Consider the following 25123-nt stretch of genomic DNA (forward strand, 5'->3'; position numbering starts at 1 on the left):
GTTATTCATGTCCCATCCCCTCCACGGTCGGTTAGAAGGAGCTGGATGGAAGGGATGCTCTTTCATAAATATTTCAGAAACATGCCATGCAAATGCACTACTCTACTACCAGTAACATGGCATTTTGACTCAGTTGCTGGAACACAGCCATCTAGTGCCATTTAAGATGCCCCATGTCATGCAAGACAGCTGCCCAAGGCTGGGGGTGCAACATGGGACTTCTGGAAAACCTGTGTTCCTCTGAAAAATAGCTGGAGGTCAGCCTGGACGCAACTGGGGAATCTCAAATGGCATCAGTGAGCAAGTGAAACCAGCCCTGAGAAGAATGATGCTCTTCTCAGATGTGGCTGCCCCATCCCTGGAAGTGCTCAAGGCCAGGTTGGATGAGGCTTTGAGCAACCTGGTGTAGTGGAGGGTGTCCCTGCGCATAGCAGGGGGGTTGGAATTAAATGATCTTTGAGGTCCCTTCCAACCCAAACCATCTAAGATTCTATGATTTGAACCATGATGCGCCTCCACAACACACTAGGAGTCAAGATCACCTCCTCCAAACTGCACCACCCAAAGCAGGGTGCAAAAGGACAATGAGTCTCTGCATTCCCTCTATATTTAAAGATTAAAATGAAAGGGAGAGTAAAAAAAGGTATTTCTCCCATCCCAAACTTCAGTTTTAACCCACTCTGCTGGGTGGTGGTGTGGCTCACCTTGCCGGGGGCCTCTTGCTGCTTGGTGCTGAGATTCTCCGGCATTTCCCAGCAGCGGGTGGAGAGGTTGAGGATGGCAGTGGCAGCCATGTGCGCAGCCTCGGCATCGTGGGAGTAGTCGAAGCCTGTGGAGGAAGATGAAGTGCTCTTCACGTAACTGCTGGAGGGGCTGTGGCTGGGGGAAGAGGCCTTTGGAAAAGGTTTGGCTGGAATAAAAAGAGAAGGAACAACACAAGGCTGATGTATAACTGGCACGGGCAGCGATGAGAGGTTAAGTCAGTCTGACACAGGTAACGTATGAGCAGTTCCAGTGGCAACCTGTGGTTATTTTACTGATCCACGGGCTACTGCGTTGCTAGGGGGGTGCAACAGGAGCAGCTGAGGCTTCTGCAAAGGTCTCTTGGTGTGAAAACTTAATTCCCTAACTGACTTTGCTACCAAGTCCCCAAACACAAGTGCTTTCCTTCATTAAAGCTACTCTTGGGTGGAAGTGGTTAAAGGAGAAAGCGTAGAGAAGCTTCCTGGCTCTTCTCTTGTTGTTCGTAACTTGTGTGCAGAGCTGATTTACGGGGAGATTTCTTGTAGCACGTTTGAAAACTTACAGTTTAAAAAATTACTTCAATAGCAAAACCATGGCCATGAAATACGAGCTTCCAATGATGACACCAGTGAAACACGGGTTTTCTGGCAGCTGACATACCATTTAAATATGCCTGAATAACAGGATTTATCACACAGCCGCACGCGGCCACGGCACCGCGCTGTTACTGTCTACGCAGCAGCGCAATCCTGGAGATGCAGTTTCTCTTTACACCCCATGAAACAAAAATGAGTCTTTCCCAGGGCCAACCTATAATAAAACTTTCCTTAATCTTGAACCTGGACCTGTTTAGGAGAGCCCTGACCCACACAGAGTCCTGCTGAAGTTTCAGTGGGTGCAAACCAGGGATCATCTGGTTTTGAACAACCAGATTCTGAATCAATGAGCAAAATCTTTAAATTCTGGATTCGTTCCACTATGCCCTTTTGGGGGGAAAAAAATCCACCCTCTCCAGCAGGAGTCTCGCTGGGGAAGACTCACAAGCTTTGGCCCGACGATGGCAAAGCTTCAAGACAACCTTTGTTGATGTGGCTCCAGAGCAAAACGATGTCATTATTCCCATTACAAACTCATAATATAAGACACTCTAAAATGCAAATCTTCCCCAGGACCGCTTTCTTCCTCGTCGCGTGCGTATATAATGCATATTGACATTAATGGGAGTTATGCACACACATGCAGGGGAATATAAATCCCTCTGGATGAAGATCTCTTTAAAATAAGTTCTCAGTGAAAGGAACAGCTTTCCCTGCTATGATTGGCAATCATCTTCATCTTGCTGCTTTGATTAACTCGTTGGAGGTTTGCCCAAATGGTTATTCTGGTGTACGGCTGCCTGTTTGCGAGGCCGGTTTAATCCACGTCTTTGCGGCGGGGTGCGGGTATTCGCCAGCCCCACCTGACAATATCCAGGATCGTGAGATGCCAATTTCAATTTCACACCGTAGGCTCAGCGATGCTTTTCCATTTCATAAGTATTTCTACCGCTAATAGACTCGCAATCAGCAAATTAGTCAAATAAGTGATGAGAAAAAATAGAAAGGATTATCCTAGCGGGTCTGCTGGAATTATTTTTGTCAGTACAATTACCCTGAAAATTCTTTGCTAATATTGCAAATAACACAATCTATTCAGCAAGAGAATCACTTGTGCTGGGAAACAAATTACTTTTCCATCAGCCCTAACCCGGGATGACAGTGGCAGTTGTGCTCCCTGGCCTCCATCCAATTTCATTGTCTGATCCTGTACAGATTTAGTACCGTAATAAAGGGCGCTTCCATCGCAGTGCAGCAACCGGGATGCTTTCAAGTACGAGCACTTTTTAGAGAGCAGCTGCATCAGGATTAAACGGGATTGTGGAAGTGGGATTAGCCAGACAGAAAGCCCTCTTGGGGCTGCTGACTTCTGCAAACTGGGCTCCTAAATATTATTTTTTCTTTTTTTCTTCCCTCAAAAAGATGTCTTCAGGTACACGTCCAATGTCCAAGGGAAGGGGGAGGTTTGACATCGCTCTGCGGCAGGCGGGCTCCCCGTGCAGCTCCCGACAGCCCAGCCCCTGAGGCTTTATTTATCCATTTCATTTTCACCCACGCTTCCGTGGCACAGTGTTGGAAGCAGCGCGAGGTCCTCAGAGCAGAGCAGAGGTGGGCGGCTACAATGGGAAGGAGCTGGGAGGTAGGAGGTGGGTGATCGATGGGTAGCAGAGCGGGAGAGCAGAGCAGGGCAGAGCAGACAAATGGGTGGAGTGGGTCATATAGAAGATGGAAGAGAAGAAAACTCTAATCCATTTAGCTAGATGAGGAAAGACAGATCGATAGATATGAACTGCAAAGCAGCAGGGACCGGCTGAGGACAACTGTGTAACTTAACCCACCTAGAGACATCTCTCAGATTAATGTCACCACCACTTGCAATTCTTCCTGAAGCTGAAGCCAAAGCGACTCTCCCCCAAGCAAAGCTTTACTGGCAGCTACAGGCTCCTCTCTCCACCAAAGGTGCCCACCACAGAACCCACCACAGCCTCCCCCATCCCGTTTCTCCCCCTGCTCCGCAGCAGCTCAGCCCCCAGACTGTCCCATCACCCCAAAGCCACGATCCCAAGAGCCTCGCGACCCGCTGAGAAAGGCAGAAAATGCAAAACCCAGCCCATCCCTGCTCCCAACTTACATTTAAAGGCTTTAGGTGAGGTTTCGCTAGTCTGAATCTTTGGGGCAAGCATGCGTTTGCCAAAAACCTGAGCATCAAAACTTGCATAATCGAAGGTGACCTTGGAGTACTTCTCCAGCTCCTTGGCCAGGTTGGCCCGGGGGGTTGCTGGGACCATGTTGGGCCGGTAGCTTCCATACTGAGGGATCTCCAGTTGCTTCACAAAGCACATAGGCCTGAGGATGAAACAACGAGCAACAGTGATTTCTTTTTTTCTCGACAAGGTGGCTCTTGGGAGGGGACCAGACGTGATGGGGACACATCGTGGCACCCTGTCCCCAAGGGGTTGCTGGGGAAGAGGAAACAAAGACAGCCCTTTTGCTCTCCCTCAGCAAGTCGGTGTCTAATTTAGGTTTCTTAGATACCTTTTTTATTTTTTTCCCCCATTTTTTGCCCTTTTTTTCCCTTCTCTTTTTAAGAAAAACTCCAAGGCGTCGATCTCAAGCAAAACAACATTCCTGCAGGCTGCCGTGGCATGGCAGCATTTTCCAACTTGGGCATCATCCTCTTATGGGACCCACGACACAGGATGGCACATGAAGGCAGGAGGACCCCGGTTCAGCCCCGCTTCCCACCACAGGTTCATTGCAAAGGCACCAGGGCCCCTCCCCTGCCTGCAGAGTCCCTGTTACAGACCCGCTTCTGCCGGGCTGCCTGGCATGAAGCAATTTGTCTTGCATATAAATTGTATATAAACGGCCTATTGTTAGTCTCCTTCCCGTGACCTCTTTCCACCAGCGAGTCCTTGGAGCGGGAGCTCCTTGGAGCATGGACCGTCCCAGTGATGCGCTCAGAGCGCCCGGCACGGGCTCTGCTGCAAAGGAATAAGCATTGGGGCACTGGGGGGCTCAGCAGTCCTGGGGAGCAAATAAATAAATTAATGGGACCTCGATGTCTTTGTGGGAGGGCTGCTCGGGGCTCCTACTGTGGCTTTTATCCTGCTCTCGTTGCAAAATAACTAACCAAACTATGGTCCATCTGTAGCTGTGTGAGTCACATCGGCTACGGGAGCCAGCGCCTGTCAGGGACATCCTTAACCCCAGACAGCCCTTTCTCCCGGGAAGATAGAGATGGGTGAAATAAAATAAATGCAACTGGTTTGGAAATGAGTGGCAGGTTCTTCTCTGAACCGTGCGGGTTAGGGAAGAAGAGCGGGTGGACTTATGCAAAACTGCCATGGAGTGATTTATATGTAGCCTGAATCTCCTCCTCCCTCTCCCCGAGCCCACCCTACTTATAATGCTACTATAATAGCCGTCATTCGCCGGCAGTTTGCATTGCAGAGCAGTCGGCACAAATGCCTTCTGCTGCGCCGGTAAAACCCTTTGGCCTGTAGCCTCAGCATTAATTGATGCTACAGAAGCAATTCATTGTCCTCCATGCCCTCCCTGGGATCATCAATTAAATATCTGCCCACCTTGGCGAGACCTGTGATCATAACAGCAGGACTCAGCAGTATGAAGACAGAGCCGGTGGGAGCCGCGCCGGCTGCTCTGGCGAGCGCGGCGTTACGGGGAGGGCTGGGGCCGCGCGGTTACACGGTGCTGGGCTTCCCAGTCCCATTTACCTGAGTATCCGGTCAGAATTGGAGCTGGTCTTCGAAGGATCACCAGACTGGGTTTGTTGCTTTTCATGCGATTTGGCTAATTTTTCAGCAGCAGCAATGGGGCACCCAGATAAACTGAGAGAGGTTGTGGGGTTTTTTTTAAAAAGAAGGGGAAAAAAAAAAAAAAAAAGAGAAGGAAACAAAGTGTGAGGGATGAGTACAAACATCTTCACTCCTTCCAGGGACCCAAAACTGCGCTGAGCCCGTGGGAAAAGTGTTTGCATTTAAGGGTTGAGGAGTTTTTTTATTATTGTTATCCTCGTTTGCTTTTAGCCTTGGCAAGCAGCAAAGCAGCCAGACTTCAAGTGCCAAATCTCTCCAGGATGAGCCCCAGAGCATCCCCAGGGCTCAGAGGGGGATCAAGGAGGCAGGTCCCCTGGGATGAACACAGCAGGGGCAGAAGGGGACGGGCTGGTTTCTTTGAGTGGTTTTAGCAGTTAAATGGCGTTTTTGATTTGTATTTATTTGGATCCTTTGCAGGGGCTGTTTGAAAGGAACCTTGTGAGGGACACGTGCAGGGAAAACATTTGCACTTCTGATGTGCACGGCTGCCAGCGCGCCGGTGCCGGGGGAGGTCGGGGCTGTAGTGGCTTTTGCTCACACACACCCTACACGTGAGCCTGGCTCTGCCTCTTTGGGACAGCTTGGCTCTTATGGAGATCACTCAGGGAAGGTAAAAACCCCTTGCAAGCAGAGCCCACGTGCTCCCATCTAACCCCAAACCATCACAGGCACCTTCATCACCGGAGCAGCCAGCACCAAGGAAACCCCAGCCCAGCCCCGGGTGAAATTCAGGGCTCTGATCCCACCGGGTCTCAGCCCACACGCTGTGCCCAAAGCTCTCTCCATAACCCACTGACTCCAGTGGATCACCTCGATCTCGCTTGCTGCCGGTACCAAACCGAGCTTCTCGATTAACCAAGCAGATTTCCCTAATTTTCCTCTAGCAGCTACGGCTATGATGAAGCACCCACCAGCTTCCTCCCTGGCTGAACGAGCAGCAACACAAACACACCTCGTGCCTGCGAACGCATCGACGTTCGCGGAGCCGCCGTCACGCTCTGCCAATTAAGCTGAAGCACAACGAACGGTAAATCATAAATTCATGAGTGCAGCCTTGTAGCACAAGCTTTTTGGAAGGTTTCTAGCTTTTAAGAGCATCATCCACTCCGCTTGCAGCCTTTTAATTTGTAAAAGTGCTGGAGTTTGACCAAAGCCAGAGCACGGGGTATAATTACAGGTCCCAAAGCTCAACCCTGTCCCCTCCTGACCACAGCTGGGCTGAGGTCCTGCAGCAAGAAGACCAAAAGTCTCAGCTCATCAGTATTGTGGACTCATTTCAGCTGAAATATTGTGGAAATTCCTAGAAATCCAGCAAAGTGCCACGCCACCAAACACAAACATCACCCTCCAGTCAGCCTCACCAGGCACCCTCTGCTTCCCAAGTGCCAAACACCTCTTCTATGAACCCCCCACCTGCATCTACCCTTCCATCTGTGACCCTGGAAGCATTGTTCTGCTCTATTCCCAGCCAGAAATCACTGTCCCATCTTGCTTTCCCATATTATTGTCCTAGGGTCATCCCAACTTCACCCGTCTTAGTTACACCATCTCTCCATGCGAGAGGAAAACCAACATCTTTTGGGCTGGGTGCCCCTCTGCCATCCTTGCCCCAGCCGTTACGGAGGAGAAGTCAAAGGTGGTACCTCCTGTGCGTGTTGCGGTTGCTGTTGACGTGGCCCTGTCCTGTGCAGCCTGGCGTGGGGCATTTCAACACGTTCTCGTGCATGGCCAAGACTTCAGAGCGAGAAGGGGAAGGGGAGAGGGGAAGGGAAGTAAAAACGACTTGATAAAAATCAGAGAAAAAACAAACACACACACAAAAAAAGACAAAATCATCAAGTCTCGAAGGCTGGTTTTCTAGAAATCAGGGAATGTGAAATGCTGTAATTAGAATTTGTCTGCGGAGAGGAAAAAAGCTTTACAAGGCAGCGGAGCTGGGGTCAGCACTAGATTAGCATCTGTGCACACAGCTTGGGCTCTCTCCTCCTTCACTGATCCCAATCCAGTTTCCCCCCCCTCCAGCCCACCACTGTTTCGGAGCCATGTCTCCCAGTTTCAGGTAGTTTTTAAGTGATTGAAGTTGTATCTCTGATTTTATCCTTAGGACTAGTCTTTGTTTGATTTTTTTTTTTTTTTTTTTTACATTTTAATCTTCAGGATTATTGCTTCCTGCAGCGCTGACCTTAAAAGTAAAGAAAATAATTTGATTTGCAAGCTTTTCCAAAGCACACAGCTTGTGTTAGTTATTTATTAATATCTTTTTTTTTTTTTGCATTCAAGCTTGCGTGAAGATAGCTGTGCTTTCTCCTTGTTTCCCGCAGTTCTGTGTTTATGGCAGGTCTGCAACCTTTGAAACTACTGATAAGGAAGGGCTCTTTATTTTTTTTCTTTTTTTTTTTTGGTCTATTATGCCATTATCATAAACACACAACATTGATTTTTATGTATATGCACAGGAAAAGCTATTTAGGATGCTGGTAGAGAGGTAGAAAGAAAATATCTCTCTATGTAGATATGTGTAAAAAACTGTTATGATGATGATAAATATTTTCTGTGGAATAGATGAATCTCGATATAGCACCTTGTGAATTTTACAGTGGTGAGAAGAGGGGACTCAACTATCCTGCACGTCTGAACAGCTCCTCTCCTTTGCTGTACCACACCACCTCCGGCACGTTTGGACAGCAGGAGAGAAGAGTTTCCCCTTCTTTCCGACATGATATCCCAAATAGAGAAAAATATGGGACATTCGAGGTAAGGATGGGAATGGCTTAACACAGCTCTGGAGGTGGGCAGTCATTTTTTTAAAGCACCTCTTTGATTTTCAGAGAAGGGACCTCATTCTCCACAGGATGGTGCTAAAAATCTTTAAGAAGGGGCGGACTTCCTAGTCAGCTCCGAAGCGTTTCCCAAGAAGAACGCTAACACTTTGGTGGATAAAAGCATCCCAGAAAAAGTTGGAAAAGCACCATCCCATGCCTGAAACTCCGTTACACACCAAGGATTAACATCAGGCTTGCGCTAGGGACTTGGTCATAAAATTACCATCATTTGGGACTATTTGGAGTGGCCCTTGGCCTTGAGACAGCTCTACCCATCCAGGTGTGAAATCCCCCCTGGGAAATAAGGCTTCAGACCGATTTAAGCAATCCTTGTTATCCCACCGGGTACTCACTCTCGGGAGGGATCCTGTCTTTGTGTGGACAACCAGAGAGGCTGCGATGGTGGGGGTAGAGTCCCGTGACGTGGCCGGTCCCGTCGCAGCCAGGAGTCGGACATTTGATTTCTCGCTTCTCGGGTCTTGAAGGATCTAGGGATTGTAGGGAAAGGGTGGTGGGGAGCAGGTTAGCAGATTTGGAGAGGAAGAGGTGGAAAGGAGAGAAAAATTGCCAAGGATGCTTCCCACCACTTTTCCAGTCAAACAGGGAGAAACCTTTGCAGCCCCTGCCAAGACCCTTGTGTGGCTGTGGCCGGACTCCTACCACTACTTGAAAACACACTTGGATTTTAAACCAGCCCTACTGCTCAGGCTGAGATTTTCAAGGCCAACAGACAATTTAGCCAGGCAATTCCCCTGCAGAGATGTAGAGGACACCATTGCTTTGTGCATTCACTGTTGACTTCTAGGATGGCCCCATCGCTGTGGGCAGTGAGGATTTGTGGCTAAATTCCCTCTGTGGGCTATGGATCCACCCAGCAGCCTGGTTTTCATGGGGAGCTGAGCAGACAAACTTAGCAGGATAGGAAGGAAGGAGGCACACGATGGCTCGACCCCGTACCTTTGCCGTAGTAGCTCTTTCGGATGCTGTCCAGTGGTTTGCTCTGTTTCTCGTCCACTTGGAAGTGCTTGACGTGGTCTCCTGGCAGCCGGCTGGGCTCCCGCACGATTTTCACCTGCTCAGCCTTCAGCGCGATGGCTTGTTCCAGCAGACCCAGGTTCCCCCTCGTCATCATGTCATACATCTCTGACTCATCAGTCACTGCTGATTTCTGGGAGCGGGCATCATCGTCTTTGTCATCATCCGACCGGACCTCCACGATAACCGAGTACTCGGGCTTCGGGCTGAACTGTCCTTCACAGTGGCTTTTCTGGGTGTCCTGAGAAGTGTGAGGAGCTTCTTCACAGATCACTTCAGGAGCCATCTCCTCCTCCTCTTCATCCTCCTCTTCTTCTTCCTCTTCCTCCTCCTCCTCTTCTTCCTCCTCCTCCTCCTCCTCCTCCTCGTCTTCATCCTCATCGTCATCCTCCTCATCCTCCTCTTCAGCTTCAGCCTTTTGCAGTTTGCAGGACTCCTCGCAGTTTGCATCGTCCCGGTGCTCCGGACACAACTCGCTGCTGCGTTCGCTGGTGACCTCGATGACCTCCTCCGCATCCTCTGTCTGGATGATGATCTCCTTGTCGCACTCCTCCTCCACTAACTCCTCTCCTGCATCTTCGTGGACCAGGTGCACGACGTTGGATGGCGACTTGGAGACCTGCAGCTCAGCTTCAGGCAGCTGCCCTTCGATGGCGAGGGTTTCCTCCGCTATTTGGCCTAGGTTTAGGAGAGAGTTGGCGATTATTTCTTGGTAGCTGCTATAGCTGGCCTTGCTGGGCCCAGACGTACTTGTTGCTGTGTTTTGTCCATAATGGGTTGATTTTGCTGGGCTTCTCTCTGGGAGGGTAGGGTAAGAAGGAAAAGAAAGAAAAGGGGAAAAAGAAAGAAAAGAAGAAAAAAAAAAGGAAGAGAAGAGAAGAGAAGAGAAGAGAAGAGAAGAGAAGAGAAGAGAAGAGAAGAGAAGAGAAGAGAAGAGAAGAGAAGAGAAGAGAAGAGAAGAGAAGAGAAGAGAAGAGAAGAGAAGAGAAGAGAAGAGAAGAGAAGAGAAGAGAAGAGAAGAGAAGAGAAGAGAAGAGAAGAGAAAAAGGAGGAAAAGGAAAAAAAAAGAGGAAAACCATAATTATATAAGCTCATAAACATCTCTTTGTCTTATGTGAGCTTAATTGAAACCAGAGCCTGGCTGTTACACCCCTGGAGCAGCCTCATTTATTGCATCTGGGAACGGCAGGTAGAAAGGGCATTTCCACATGGAAACTCTCATGAGACTGGGATGCACACGGCTTCCCAGTCCCCGACCATCAGCAGCCATCTGGCCCCTCCCTCCCAGCACTCCCCACGCCAGGGGCTCCAAACCGGGTCCAACATGGTGCCAGGACCCCAGCTGGACACTCAGACCATTTGCCTGTCGCTCCTCTCGGAGATCGGCCGGATTGGGAAATGGCTGGATGGGGATGGCTCCCATGCCGGGGGAGGCAGCCAAGCCCCTCGAGGCACCGATGTGGGACCCTGGCTGCCTTCCCCACTGCCATCTGAGCCACACAGCAAGCTCCTCCATGCTCTCCGTGGCTCTTTCCACAGGGAACATCCCTGATGGAAAAGCTCTCATTTCTGAGACACCAGGGACAACAGGCACGTATCCCCTCTCAGCTTAACCGGAGCTTTGCCGTCGTGCTTCTACCGAACGTAATAATTGAAGGACCCATCCTGTACATAATTCAGAGGAGCTATAACTCCTGGTTATTAACACTCCCTGCCCTTTATTCCTCTGCAGAACACAGCTCTGCAATCAATAATGATAAAGCACCTTCTGCCGGCTCGGGGCTGCGGGTCTCCTCCGGCTCCACCGCCTCCGCCTCGTCCTCCTCCAGCGTCCCCTCCGACTCCTCGGAGCCCGACTCCTCCTTCGCCTCGGCCTCCTCGCTGCCGTCGCTGTCGACGTTGTAGCCTTCATCCAAGGCCAGCTTGAGCGGATGGGATTTTCTCTTCGACACCAGATGTTCGGCCTCCGCGTCCTGAAGTTTCCTCTTCTTTGCCAGAGGGCAGCTTTGTAAACTGCAGATGGGATCAAGGAGCAGAGAGGAGGCATTGCCGGGTGAGAAAGGCATGGCTACGGCATCTCAGCCGGTTAGGCAAAGGCAAGGGGGACAAATACACTAATACTAAAAAAAAAATAATTATCCAGCAGCCCAGATTTTTAGCTGGTTTAACCCTTCGTGGCCAGAAGATCTGCTCTCAGATCTTGGCTGTTTGCAACTTTACCAGCTTTACTCAGATGTCAGTGCAAGGATGGTGGGCTCACTCCAGCCATCTGGCCCATGAGCAGTTGTTGTCCAGGGAGCAGCAAGAACCAACAGCTCACAGCCCCACTGCTGGTGATGGTCACCTATATCACCATGAAACCAGCCAGGGGATGCAGAACCAGCCCCTGGAACATGTCCACCAACTGCTTTGATTTCATCATTCCAGGGTGGTGAAAACCACCGGTTTAAGGCTGGCATGGCCTCCAAGGAAGCCGGTGTGCTCTCATTACCCCTCCCTCTCAACAGAGGCACTGAGCAGACCAAAATCTCTGCCTGTCGACAGGTCCCATCAACCCCAGGCACTTGAGCCAGGTACCATGCCATGGTTTGGGGTCTGTGGGAAGGCTGCTGTCAGCCTGGTGAAGCAGATCACAAAATCAGAGAATGGGTTGGGTTGGAAGGAACCTCAAAGACCATCTAGTTCCAACTCCCCTGCCATGGGCAGGGACACCCTCCACTACACCAGGTTGCTCAAAGCCTCATCCAACCTGGCCTTGAACACTTCCAGGGATGGGGCAGTCACAGCTTCTCTGGGCAACCTGTGCCAGTGCCTCACCACCCTCAGAGTGAGGGTCTGTATCTAACCTAAATCTCCCCTCTTTCAGTTTAAAGCCATTGCCCCATGTCCTGTCACTACATGCACTTGTCTAAAAGTCCCTCTCCAGCTTTCTTGTAGCCCCTTTAGGTACTGGAAGGCTGCAATGAGGTCACCCCGGAGCCTTCTCTTCTCCAGGCTGAACAGCCCCAACTCTCTCAGCCTGTCTTCATAGGCTGATCCCCCAGGATCCCTCACAGACTGGTAGAGACCCAGAAATAGGCTCTTAGGTAGGCAGATTTGGGGCGGGTGAGTTCAGCTGCTGATCTGAACTAGCCCCTCTCCAGCGAGCATCTGTTTTGGGGCTTCTTGCTCATGTTTTTCCATCCCCACTACCTCTGACCCAGCCTCACCTTCTGTGTCTTGCATACTTTCCACGGATGTGTCCGGAGCCATTACAGCCTGGGGTTGGACAGCTTGAGAGGGAAACAAGGAACTGTTAAGAACAGCAATAGGCCTCAGAGAATTCGTTTTTAATTAGAAGTGTATAAACTCCGGTCAGTTAAACAGGTCCTGTGCACAAGGAACAAAATAACCACAAAAGGGGAGATAATTTCCCTCAAATGGTTCAGTTTGTCCCTTTGAATTCCAAGCGAGGAGGGCGGGAGAGCAGCCCTGCAGTTTGCTAAAAATTAATGAAATGACTCTCCCTGTTTAATTAGATGAACGGTTCATTATAGTTTTATGAGTATGTTTAATTAAAGATTTGCATGTGTAAGAGCAAGCTTTTAAGAAGCAGACAACTACTGCACCCTGCCTCCCTGCTGCCACTCTTTAGTTTCCTTTTTCTCTGGTATGAGAGGAAAACGTGGGATTTTCACTTCTTTGGTGGCTTATCAGGGAACTGGGGTTCCTCGCAGCAAGAAACGAGTGGCTTTTTGGGAAGAGCAAGCTGGGAGGAGTGGATCGACGAGGTTTCAGCCAGAGCACGTTGGGCGGAGATGGCCAGGACAAAAATCCTTCGGAGCACCTCAGAGCCTCACTTTTGGGGGAACAGATGGGATTTAGGTGACCCGATCTCCCAAATCCCTGCATTTGTTCCTGCTGCTCTGCAGAAGAGGATGAGTTAAAGACTCTCGGGGAGCTCCAGGCAGCGCTCGCAGCCGCTGCTGCCTTTGCCGGGGGCTACAGCGATGCGCCTTCCCCGCAGCGGTAATTAGTCCCAGCTCCAGGAGCAACAAGGGCTCCAGATAAGAAGCATTAAAGCAAACATTTTCTGGCAAAACCAGATTATGGCATTGATTAGAGGATGCCCAAGTGACTCGCCTGACGTCTGAGGAATTCCGGAGTCGTGGAGGATTAATAACCTCATTTAGCACCGTATCACCCTCAGCCCGGGATGTTGGAAGCGGTAATGAAATCTCTTGACAGTGCAAAGGGAGAAGGCGTCGCCAGCCCCGAGGGCATCTGGCCAGCCTGTAATTCTTGGAGTAAAAGCCACAGGACAACGTTAAATAGCACCGAGTGCCTAGCCAGGCTTTAGGGACTCAGAGTTTCTGCTCCCAGCAGAGAGCTCAGCCCTTGCAGAAAGCTGAGGATGAGGAGGATCCGAGCGCGCTAATGGATGCAGCAGCTCTGGCGGGTTATTAATGGCTCAACACCCCAGAACACCGCACACAAGTCAGATCGCTGCGTTCAAAGAATATCATTCAACCCAAAAATGGGACAGGAAGGGGTGGCTGAACTCTCAAGGGGAGGAGGAATCCTTCCTTCAGGGAGACCGGCTTGCTTTAGCTTAGCAAAGCTAATGCTAAGATAATTTCAACCCAAGATGTTGAGCATCCTCCAACGCCATAGCTTAGGGGACGGCTCCCAGATTTTTCGGCGTACACACACTGCCGTGCCAGGGGTCTCGCCTGCCGGTGAGACATCCCTTCCTGAGAAAAACGCTGGAAGTCCTGCATAAAAACATCTCATCCCGCTAACGTGCGTAATCGGAAGAGGGAGCTGCCCCCTTTGCTGCTGCCTCTGCCGATGATCTGAAAGTCTATTTAATTTTAATTGCCCTCAGTCATGACTGAGGCTGCTCTGTCCTGGGCAGCCCCGGACACACTTTAGGTGACTGCACGCCAAAAGACAGAGGGGTGTTTATGTCACCAGTGACTTGCCAGAAAAAGGCCTTATTCAGTGGGGAACAAGAGCAGCTCTGATGAAGATGCATCAATTAAAGCCGATTCACCGCCCCCCCCCTCCTCCCCCCCCCATTTTTGATGTGGTGAAACGAAGCCCGCAGTAAAAAGTAAGTAGGAAAGGGCCAAGTGGTTCAGCACCGAGGTTCTTCCGAAGCAGGTGGCGATTTGGGATGTCTGTGGCTTCGCTGTGTCGATTTAATCCCTTTAAAAAGCATCAGCGCAGAGGTGATGCTCGGCGTGTCCTGGGCCAGGCTTTCCCACCCCCGCTCTCCTCTGGGGAGGTTCCTTGTATTTTGGCAGGGCTCCCAAAAGCAGAAAAGGGCTTCGAAGTCTATTAAAGCCACTCTCCTTCCCCACAAGAGCCACGACCTGCTCTCTTCCCCCTCCCCAGCCTTCCTAGGCTTGACAAAAGGGCCTCTTATTGTTATGCAGACGATGCCCTGCTTCCAATTAGTCGATTAATCGTCCAGTTAATCAGGCAATTAGGTGACAGCTGCAGAGATGGCTTTGTGGAGCACTCTGTCCTGCCCCTTATATATGTCACCTGCTCCAATTACCACCTCCACTCAAGTGTTCAGCAATAAAAGTTGGAGAAGTGGCATGCCCGCTGCTCCCTCCTCCCGGCTCTCCAGAGTAATAGGAGAGCGGAGGAGCAGAAACGCTCTGAAATTGGGTTGGTTAAGGTCCAATTACTCTTTGACACACACACGGCTTCCGAACGGAGGCTGCTAGGAAAGGCAACCCCTGCTATTAGTGCCTGTCCAGGTTAAAGACTCCTACCTCTTGTGTAAGACCTTGCACAAGGTTTAAAAGGAGCTTAGAGATGGAGGAGGCTGTTATTTATAATGAGAAGCTCTGTAGGGCTGCAGAGGCTCGTTCTGACTCTTTTGGCTGCTGCTGTTGGCATGCCAGCGCTGCTAAATGAGTGACAACAGGGCCTCGGTGACTCAACAGGGGACACAGGGCCAAAGGAGGAGCATCTGGCACAAGAAGTGATATGACACAACGTTTTTTTGGGGGCAATGAGAGGATGTAAAATACATGGAAAAGAAACTCTGGTTAGTAGGATGTTGTCCCTAATGATTCTGCAACAGAAAATGTGGGCGTCACTTTTTGCTGGGGTTTAGATCTAGGGTGGGACAGAGGATGGCTGGAGGGTCTTCAGTCTAATGTGACCCAACCAGAGCTCGTGCTTCCATCCCTTTAACTCCTGCGGCTCCTCTGGTGGGTGTTGTCAAGTGGTGCCCCGAGGACTTGGACAAAACAAGGTGCCCACTAATATAAGCCCCCCCAGCAAGACTCCCATCCCGTTAGTCCCATGGGTTTGCTCCCTTCACCCACGTTCCCCAGCCTGTAAGGAGCTGTGGGGCTTTACCCAAGCCAGTCCCAGCACGGGGCCTCCCCTCTCTCCCACCGCCCAGGAGGAGCCGGGTCCTTACCTCACCTCCTGGCCGATGAGCTCTGTGGGCACTGGGCGGAGGGGCAGGACGCGGCAAAGGAAACAAACACAAGGTCAAAAACACAGCAGAGGTGCCTGGCCACCCCCCCCCCCCCGAGACATCCCCCTTCTCTGGGGATCCTCTCCTGTGGCTGGGTTTCTATTGCCTCCTCAGGCATCCCGTTGGGGAAAGAAAGGGCAAATCTATCCTGCCATCATCCACTGCATGCCAGCCTGGAGTAAATCATAATCCTGCTGTGTAAATCCTCCTGCCTGTGCTTCATTTCAAGCACATGAGCACATGCTTGCAGCATCAGGGACATCGTCTCTCCCTAAATATGTGACAACGTTAAAGTCAACAGAGCTGTACTGATATACATGCATACGAGTCAAACACTCTTAAGTAAAGACCGGGTTTTCTCATGCCTTCTTCTCTGTTTGCCTTTAAAATATGCTCCTCAGTTACTTTTTGCACAGCTCACTACTGTTTTGCTGCAATGGCCACCTTTACCCTCTACCTATCAACAGGCACAGACTCATTTTTCTTCTCCCCTTGTCACCCTGGGCTGATGTGGAAGCTCCTGCCTATGCTCAGACACAGCAGAGAGGATGTGCTGCTTGGCTTTTCGGGTAAATAAGAGTTTGTAGGGGCTTTAGGGATTATTCCCCACTTGTAAATAAGAGAACATCCCACTTAGAATAACAACATCCAACAGCATCGCGTTGCTGCTGAAACCCTACATCCAGCCAGGAATTCAAATAATCAGGAGGCAAAAAAACCTCACAACACAAGTCTAAATTTGCCCAGGCTAAAAACCATAACACGTTTGCTCAATTTGTTTGAGCTAATTGGGTTTCCTGGGATCCAGCTCCCGGTGGGATGACTCACCAGCTTCAACGAACTGGAGGCAGTGGCAAGTCCCAGGGCGAGCGCAATAAATTACCTTTTCACATCAAGAAACCCAGATTGGAGCGTGGGGAGGGCAGGGTGCGAGAAAATAAATAGAATCAGGGCACCCTCGTTAGCAACCTGAGCCAGCACCTTCCAACAACGCAACAAAACCCAAGTATCCCAACTCGACCCAGCACGATTGGCAGCATCTGGGTTTCGTTTTGCTGTGAAAAGGATGCAGATGCTGAGAAGAGGAAGGAGGGAGGTGGGTAGGGATGAAGGGAGGGGTCCAGCACAGCTGTGTGGGTGCAGCCACCGTCCCTCCAGCCATCACACTTCTCCAGCCAGCCCCGTTCGTTCCTCCCTTCCTTTGCAATTCACCGTATCCACAGCCACAAAAAAAGGAACCCAAACGGTCTGTACCCATCACACGTGGCCACGGGACCACCCGAGGTGACACCCTGTGCTCTGCGTCAGGGCACCTCGCCTCCTCCCAGACACAAGGCAGGCAGGCAGACCTACACAGTGGTGTTTTGGGTTTTTTTTTTAAGTCGGAAAATAAATAGCAATCAAGCTTTGCATTAACGAGGCGTTTGTCCTCACGTCCCTGCTGGGGACGGCCTGTTTGCTGCTCCAGCGTGCTCGGCTTCTGCCAGGCACTCTCAGATGTGTAACTTCAAAGCCACTGGCAGAGTGTGCATGATGAAAGCCCTGGGAGCTGATCTGAAGCTCCAGCGATTGCGATCCCCCTAAAGCAAAGCATACAAAAGGGCTTTTTTTTTTTCCGCTTTTTTTTTTTTTTTTTGCCTTTTTTTTTTTCTTTTTTTACCTTCCCCGGGGTGTAGAGGATAAGGGTTAAATATTATGAGGACCTGTAAAGGCTCATGGTTGGGAGTTTTCCAGGTTCATAAACAAATTTCAGTGGGATTGGAAGGAGGCCAATAAGCCCAACTTAAAGAGTTAAGCCTGGACCAGAAAAATCAAAGCCCGTTTGGAACAAGCCAAGCGCAGGGAGCTCGGGACTCTACACCCCCGCGCTGCGGGATCACCAGCTGCTCACCTCTGATAGACTTCGATCGCGTGCGTGCTCTCTTATCATCATTTTCTAAACTCATCTGGAACGGAAAGAAAAGATAATTGTTGAAAAGTAACAACAAAATTATTGTTAAAGGACGATCTCACCCAGGGCTGCTGCTCTGTGTACACACCTGGGCGGCAGGGAAAGCTTTCCCCCGTGTCTGCGACGGACGGTTCTTGCATCACTTTTGTCATCCAACCCACAGCGCCCCAATTTAGCAACCTGAAATTAATTTCCACATCCTGGGACACAACAAGGACTCTCCACTGGTTGGGTACCGCAGAGGGACAAACACCCCGACGTGGTGGCCCGGGATGGAAAACGGCTGCGTCTGAGCTATCGCTTGTTAAGGGCAGAACTGACTTCTACGGATTTACATCCCAGAAGTGCTGTGAGCACGTGGGTGAGGAGCCAGCACATTTCATTTCGCAGAAATCTCTCAATATGCAGCCGAGCTGATCTCATGCCCGGGAAGAGCAACTTTTCATGTAGTGCCCTAAAGAGGAACCGCTCCTCTCGGCCTGAACTCGGCACAAAGAGGGTTGCATCTAAATAACCCCTGCAACGTGGACATCAAACGGGAGGGTCTGTGGGGAATACGGGGCATGAATAAGTAACGTCGGGGACTTCAAAGTGCTTGGTATTAATTAAACATCACAACATGGCACATGGTAGCAGAAGGCTGAAGCGCAGCCACCGCCGGGGTGCACCCTGGCATCAAGGGGAGCTTGGAAATTGGGCTGTGCCTGGAGGTGGGAGCAGCGAAACCAGGGGAGCTCCGCGGTGGGGAAAGGAGATTCAGCTGGAATAACAGAAATGGGATTTCACAAAACTGGTCAATGAAGTCACTGAAGGGGTCAAAGAGCTGGTTTTACGTCTCACCCTCGACACAGATGCCCTCTCTGCAGGCAGGTGCATTTGGCAGCAAATGCCAAGGGGGTGCACAGGACCGGGCTGTGAGCAGGGAGGTGGGTCACAGCCTGGTAGGTTGGGGACCAGACGATTTGGGGTTTATTGCTGTTACCATCTGGGATGTTTCCTCCTGGAATAACCAGAAGGAAAGAGAAAAGGTGGGGAAAGGACACTTTCCAAGTGGGATTTGACATCATAAAACCAAATTCTCTTTGGAGCATCCTCTACAAGGCCCAGCTGCAGAGGTATCCAACCAGCTCCTGCGCCATTCCCAAAGGAGGGGGCACCCCAGCCAACCCCCCAGCACCCCTGGCAAAGGGGGGGCACGAGCGGCTGCTCCCCCTGGTCGAGGAGCAGGAAGGGACACGCACTCAGGGCACGTGCTGCTCCACTGGCGCCAGGGATGATGCCGATGGGGCTCTGCAGCTGAGAACACCTCAAAGGGGAGGGATGAAATTTCCCCGAGTTCTTCTCCCCCTCCCACCACCACCCTCCGGAAACGCAGCCTTAACACGCGGTGATTTATGTGATTTGTTAGATGGGCAGATCGGAGAGGGGGAGGAGGAAAAAAAAAAAAAAAGCAGGAGGGGGGGAGGGATGAAAACCTGGAGCAATTGATGCACCCCGTCAGCATCCAGCTCGTGGCACCGCGGTGCTCTGCTCCGCGTTTATTACAATCTTCCCAATAACACCGCAGACAATTACTATAATTTCTATTTTTAAAGGCCCGGGTTCCCCGCGGACCAATGGCTCACGTTTAAAGCGTGGAGAGGAGCAGGTGTCAAAGGGACTTCATTACATTTATGAGCCTGTCGGCGTCGGCGTGCGCGGAGCGAGCTGGCGAACGCCGCCGCGCGCCGACAATGCGACTCGTGCGTTTGATTGCTGGGAGCAATCCTGCCTCCGACCAAAACCGGTTTCAAAGAGGGCTCGCTCTTTCTTTTTCTTTCTTTCCTTTTTGACAGCTTTCCCAGGGAATTGGCACACGTTAGGCTGGTGCCTTGGCAGTATGGGTTTCCTGCGGGTAAACGATTCCCAGCGGCAGAGGAGGACAGGCTGCGGGGAGCGTAACAGGCATCGCCTGCACCAGCCAAAAAAAGAGGAAAAGGATGGGACCTCACAGGGATAGTGGGCAAAAAACAGAGCAAAACTTCAGTTTTCATAAACCTGCCCTTCAAGGACAAGCTGCTTGCTTATAAACGGGAGAGATCCAACGTAACGTCACATTTGTTTTCCAAAAATGAGACGTTGCAATCTGAGCTCCTCACTCCACCACAGCACCTCATAAAGCAGTTCCTCCCATTGCCTTTGACAACTCTTTCAAGCCAGGATCCAATGCCCTGGGAAGATGGGAACACACTTGGTCACTGCATGGGCAAAGGGGACAGGAGCCACCTAAGGCGAGGACGGACCCAACCTTGCTAAGGACTGAAGGGTGGAAAAGCCAACTACGCTGCCTTGGCCTACAGTAAAAAGCAGCCTTTAAAAAAAAAAAAACAACACAAAACCTCCCCCAAAAAACCCCAAAACTAAATTATTGAGTATTTTCCCCCTAGAGAAGACCCCTTTACTCTGTTAGAGAACGTAACACAGCCCCAGCGCTGCGTATTTAAAACATTTTGCTTACAGCACCAGGGGCATGGGGTGGGCTCTGCACACCCAGACTCTGCTTTCCACCATCAGAGGCTCCTTTTCTCAGCTTAAATCAACAGCAGCGTTGCCCTCAAAAAACAAGCAAACAAAAATCTTCATTTCCCACCAAAGTGCAGAAACACCAGAAAAAAAAAAGGTCCATTTCTGAGCTCAGCCCCTGCTCCTCCCGGGCGAGTTAGATGAACTGACGTGGCCATGACTGCGCTTCTGGAGCCTCCACGGTGGTGGGGCTCAGACACGTGAAGGTTACACGAAACCACTGTCCTTCATTGTTCGCCTCCTCAGCGAGAAGCTCTCTAGCCAGATCGTTTTAATGCGGAATTTCAGGTCACATAGTGCATGTTTGCAGTCTTGGAGACTGATGGGGTGTTTTCATTTGTTCCCTCTCTTGCTCGCGTAATAGCCAGGCTGAGAAGCTCCCCGGATTTCACTCTTATTATTTTAACTCTGAATGGAAAACAGAGCAATCTGAAAGGAAACCTGCAAATCAATTATTGCTACCAGATGCCAGCCTGAGCGCATGTTAGCCACAGAGCCAGAAAAGACAGAGGTTTATTCCTGCTTCTCCTCATCTCATCGCTGGATCCTCTCTCACATTAAACCAAAAGAAGCATTTAGCAGGTTCCTTAACCCAATCCCATGAGATGACGCGGTGGAAAGGACCCTGTGCTGGGTCTCAGGGTACCTGCTTCAGGATTCAGCCCCATGCTCTGCCACTGACAGTCGGGGTAACCTTGAGAACATCACTTCATCTCTGGGTGCCTGTTTTCTGTCTTCTCTCCAAAGGTGCCGTGGTGCCGGGGCTATTTCTTGCCACGCGTTTGCCCCGCACTAAGGCCACGACCATAGTACAGACTGTGCTGATGATGCCCCGATGCTGCAAATCTAAATCAATGATGTTCAGACAGATAAAACTCAAAAGACAGTTCAACCTGAATATGATGTGAATTTTAGCAGCTTACTTCTACAGTAACGGTCTTGGCTCTGCTGCCAAGACCGCAGCGATACAGCACGGGAACAGCAGCATGGGTTGGAAGTTTAATTTTATGGAGCAACTACAGGGTTGATAATTTCTTCTTCTCTCTTATCTTAATACACATTTTTTTTCCAATGGAAGACCGAGGTGCTAACGTAAAACTGCTGGAGCCTCCCGTGCGGTGATGCCCAGGTGTGCCTGGGCTTCCACAGCTCTATGCAAATGTACCATTCAGGGCCACGCTGAAATTCCCCACGGTCAGCAGGAATACTTTGTGTGTGTTCAAGAGCACCACGGAGCTCAGAGAAAATAAACACGCTGAAAAAGCCTTCAGCTGGATAAAGGGAGGTGAGGATTCAGCGGGAATATTTATTTTACTCTGAAAGCAGCAGAGCTTCCATCAGTGCTTATTTGTGGAAACAGCAAAATGCCATTTGCAGGAAGCTGTGTCTGAGCTTTAGAGGGACAGATGGACAGAAAGAGCCTCTATTTTTAGTTAAAGAACAAACCCCTAAGTTTGCCCAGCAGCAGGAGGAGGAAAATGCCAGGAGAAATGACATTTTTCCTACAGAAGTGTTGAACAGTGGGTTTCTACTTGGTCCTCCCCCTCTTCCAGGTCCAAAGAACCCCTTCTTCAGCTCCTCAAGGGAAAACCCAGTACTGACCACCTGAACGAGGTAGGACCCCACTACACCTCAGCCATGCACCATCAGGTGATGGTCCAGCTCCTGCAACCCCATTTCAGGGCTGGGTTCAAAGCCAGGATAAGGGATGGGAAGGGAGAAGGATGGTGTGTGCGGAAGCTCCACCACCACCACCAGCGTTATCCCAGCAAACTCCTTCAAGCTCTCCCCAGGGAAAATAATTTTGCTGGTTAATTTGTACTGTTGTTTGCTGCTCCTTTCCTGCATAACAATCATCAGTGTGAAGGGAGCAAACCCCAAGGTGCAGCAGATGCAGACTACGGGACACATCACAGCCAGGCAGTAAAACTGCCCTTCAGCACCTGAGCAGTGAGGGTGGGTGGGCTCGAATGCCTGTCCCGATTTCTTTTGGAGGGTTTTTAATTTTTCACCCCATGAGGAATCCTCCCCTGGCTGCCACAGGCTGAACATGGGTGGACAGAGCTGGCTCTGCATCTCCAAATCTCTTCCCCCTGCAAAGTGCCATCATCAACCCTCACGGGAGATGAAGAGGGCTTCGTCCCACTGGGCCTTCTCTAGCTGTTCATTTTTTAAAAAATAAATAAATAAGGGGTGATGGAAGAATACCCCTTGATCAAGAGCCTCCCTCTGCTTCTAAAAAAGGCTCAATAGTAGCTCCCAGCTGCTATTTTATAATCACACTCTGAGGTTAGGGGCTTTTTTTTTTTCCCTTCTTCCTTTAGGGTCTTCCCTGCTGCTTGATTTAAATCCTCCTGACATTCCACCTATTGTGAGTCCCGTCCTCGGCTGAATAAACTACTGTCTGCCTTTTGCTCTCGCACTGCTTCCAGGAAAGGACACCCAGTGCGATGTTCTCGGGCTTGGAGTCAGCAGGGGGGGGAGGATTTTGCCTTGCCATCTTCAGATGCAAAGCCACAGCTTGTACCCACCTCAAATTAAAAATTACAGCTGTGTCACAAACCTCCTCCTGAAGCCGGGCTCAGTTGGCATTTGCAGAAAGGGTCCAACCCCCACCCAAAATAAAAACCAAACCAACTCCGGCACCGCAAGTGAAATGCTGGAGAACAGAGACGATTTGGGAGAAAAAGATTCATTTCTCCATCAGCCACCGTGGCCCAGGACGAGCCCAGGCAGGAGGGTCCAGGCGATGGGCTGAGCCAGCTCCACGCACTGAGCGCCTCTGCCCGGCGCTCTGCTCGGATCCCGTTTCAGACCCGCCACGGGAAATTCGATCCTGCGCCTGCACTTCTTGAGAGGCAAAAATAAATAAGTCAACGTGCCCCATATCCCATTGTCCTTCACCGCTGCACATCCTGGGGATTACGAGCTGTTAACCAGCATGGAAAACTACGTTTAAATACAATATGTATTTATGAGCACACATGGAAGCACGAGTGTGAGAACACAGTGCGGATCCAAAGGTTAGAGAGTGATTGAGACCTCTTTCCCCTCCAGGAGATAAGAGGGCTGCACACACACACACGATATCCAGGCCTAAACTAGCCCAAGTTCCACCTGGATTTTAGGAAAACACAGCAGAAAATAAATATGCTAGTGCACTACTATGCGAAGAAATATTTCTAAAGTTTGCATACATGGATTTAAAGTAACGCGTGGAGAAAACTGCTGACAGAGAGCCGGCGGTAGCCTTATCAAAGCCAACCTCCTCCTGGCTGGAGGAGCCACTTCCTACTCAAATTTAATTTGGCTTTTATAGCGAAGGACCAGAACTCATCTATTGCTTCACTCACGCACCTCGGGCCGGTGGGCTCAGCCTCGCAGGATCAGGCCCTCGTGATGTGACTCTTCGTGGACATGGCTCTACAGGACCAGCACTACCCACCTCCAAAAGCTGCAGCTTCCCAAAATCCCTCTCCCACCTTCAGCTGCCCCCTCCCACCTCCTCCTCTTGCCCCCAGACCGGTCAGTCTGATGAAACACAGAGAAGCAGAGCTGGGGGTTGCAAGAAAGGGTTAACATTAGCGATGTGCTCGGCAGAGGCGCGCGCTAGATGAGCGCCAGGTACCAGGAATATTACTTTTTGTAATCATTGCTTTATTAACGTACAACAATCTTATTAAATCTAATCTAAGTGCTTATTTGGCAGGTTCAATAGAAAAGCCTTAATTGAGCTCGTTTTAAATATAGCAACAACTGCTTACTCTGCTTTCCAAGAAGGTGTGTGTGAGCCTTCCTGGTGACACCTGCTCGCAGCTGACAGCTTGTTAGAGAAGAAGGATGGGTTTTAAGGGTGGATTTTTGCTGGTTTGGGGTTTTCCCAGGGCTCGGTTTGTTCAGGGATACAGGAAGAGTCGGTAACATCAGTCACCCAAGGAGGGCTTCCTCCACCACCCAGGTGGGTCCGTCCACCCGTCTGAGATGGTGCCTCGTTACCAAGAGGCCGAAACAGGACAGGAAGCGCCGTTTGCGTAATGAGCAGCCCAGTTCTATGCTTAATTAAGGCTTCCTAATCTGCTGGCAGTGAATCTGCCAGGAGGTCTGACAGCCTTGGCTGGACCTCTTTCATCAGCCGCAGCTGCAGCAGTAAATGAGCGGCTCTGTTGAGCCCCCAAGGATCTGCCCGGGGTCCCGGGGGGGGATGAATGCCTCACTTGTCTCCTGCAAAGGCTTCCATGGCTTCACCTGGAGTACGAGGGGCTTCTTCCGACCAGCCGGCGCCTGGGAGAAAGGGCCTATTTTAACAAGCCTGGGACTGACCTGAATATCCAGATCTGAGCCATCCTTGAAGGATGAGACCAGAGAGGAAGGGAAGAATTTAAATATCTGAACCCAAAGCCAAATCTTGGCAGCTGGAAGCCCTCTCTGCCCGGATTCACCACGCAGGAGGTTCAGCTGTAACAAGGAGACAGAGACTTCCAAGTCCTGCCCATCACTTTGGGTACCGGAAAGGCTCCATCCCCCAGGACCACCTGGTCCATAGGGCCTGGAGCAGCACGTGGCCCTCGTCCTATGGCCAATGCATGGGGTGGGGGGGGCCACTGTACCAAAAAAGCACACGCTTATGGAGGACCAAGGGCTTTCTGCTCACCTTGATGCGTGTGCCGTGCAGGCTGGCGGCTCCCTCGCAGCTGCTGATCTTCTCTCCACAGGTCCACCTCTGACTCAGCAGCTCGCCCCGAAACTCATTTTCTGGGGAAGGGAAGAGGAACATGGGGTCAGGATGCAGAGTCAGCCCAGCACCCCATCAGCAGCATCAACCAGAGGTGAAAATACAATATTTATTCCCTGCCTGCTTCCTTTAATGGCCATTCAAACCCTGCATGAGGTGGCAAAGGGCTTCTCTTGCCTTTGCTCTTGCTCCACCCTTACGCCTACTGCTCTCTCCAGAGGTGAAGTTAATTTTTAATCTTTCACCAAAAAAAAATCACACATCTAAAGCAGCAGATGGGACATCACTGAGAGCTGAGTGGGGTCCCCACATAGGTTTCTGCAACACCAGTGTTTTGGGAGCAGGTCATTACAGT

The 25123-nt window shown here is 50.6% G+C and overlaps 1 protein-coding gene across 3 annotated transcripts in view; it reads right to left on the reverse strand.

Annotated features, from left to right (window-relative positions):
• The window catches only part of MYT1 (myelin transcription factor 1), a 41324-nt gene extending 16544 nt beyond the window's left edge, over positions 1-24780 (reverse strand). Inside the window, exons 1-11 of one of the 3 annotated variants that reach the window (XM_086622680.1) lie at positions 24688-24780; positions 17415-17469; positions 15464-15494; positions 12246-12308; positions 10802-11049; positions 8959-9834; positions 8355-8489; positions 6823-6913; positions 5078-5191; positions 3472-3686; positions 705-910 (exon numbers count right to left, since the gene is read on the reverse strand). In XM_086622680.1, the coding sequence (XP_086478806.1) occupies positions 705-910; positions 3472-3686; positions 5078-5191; positions 6823-6913; positions 8355-8489; positions 8959-9834; positions 10802-11049; positions 12246-12308; positions 15464-15494; positions 17415-17469 (2034 nt within the window). In that variant the 5' untranslated portion in view covers positions 24688-24780. Of the gene's footprint in view, positions 1-704; positions 911-3471; positions 3687-5077; positions 5192-6822; positions 6962-8354; positions 8490-8958; positions 9835-10799; positions 11050-12245; positions 12329-15463; positions 15495-17403; positions 17470-24687 lie in introns of those variants that run through there. The other 2 variants (XM_086622679.1, XM_086622678.1) reach the window with 2 other exon arrangements.
• Positions 24781-25123: the final 343 nt, after the last annotated feature.

This window comes from Tauraco erythrolophus, chromosome 18, assembly GCF_009769465.1.
Source record: "Tauraco erythrolophus isolate bTauEry1 chromosome 18, bTauEry1.pri, whole genome shotgun sequence".
Taxonomy (NCBI): Eukaryota; Metazoa; Chordata; class Aves; order Musophagiformes; family Musophagidae; genus Tauraco; species Tauraco erythrolophus.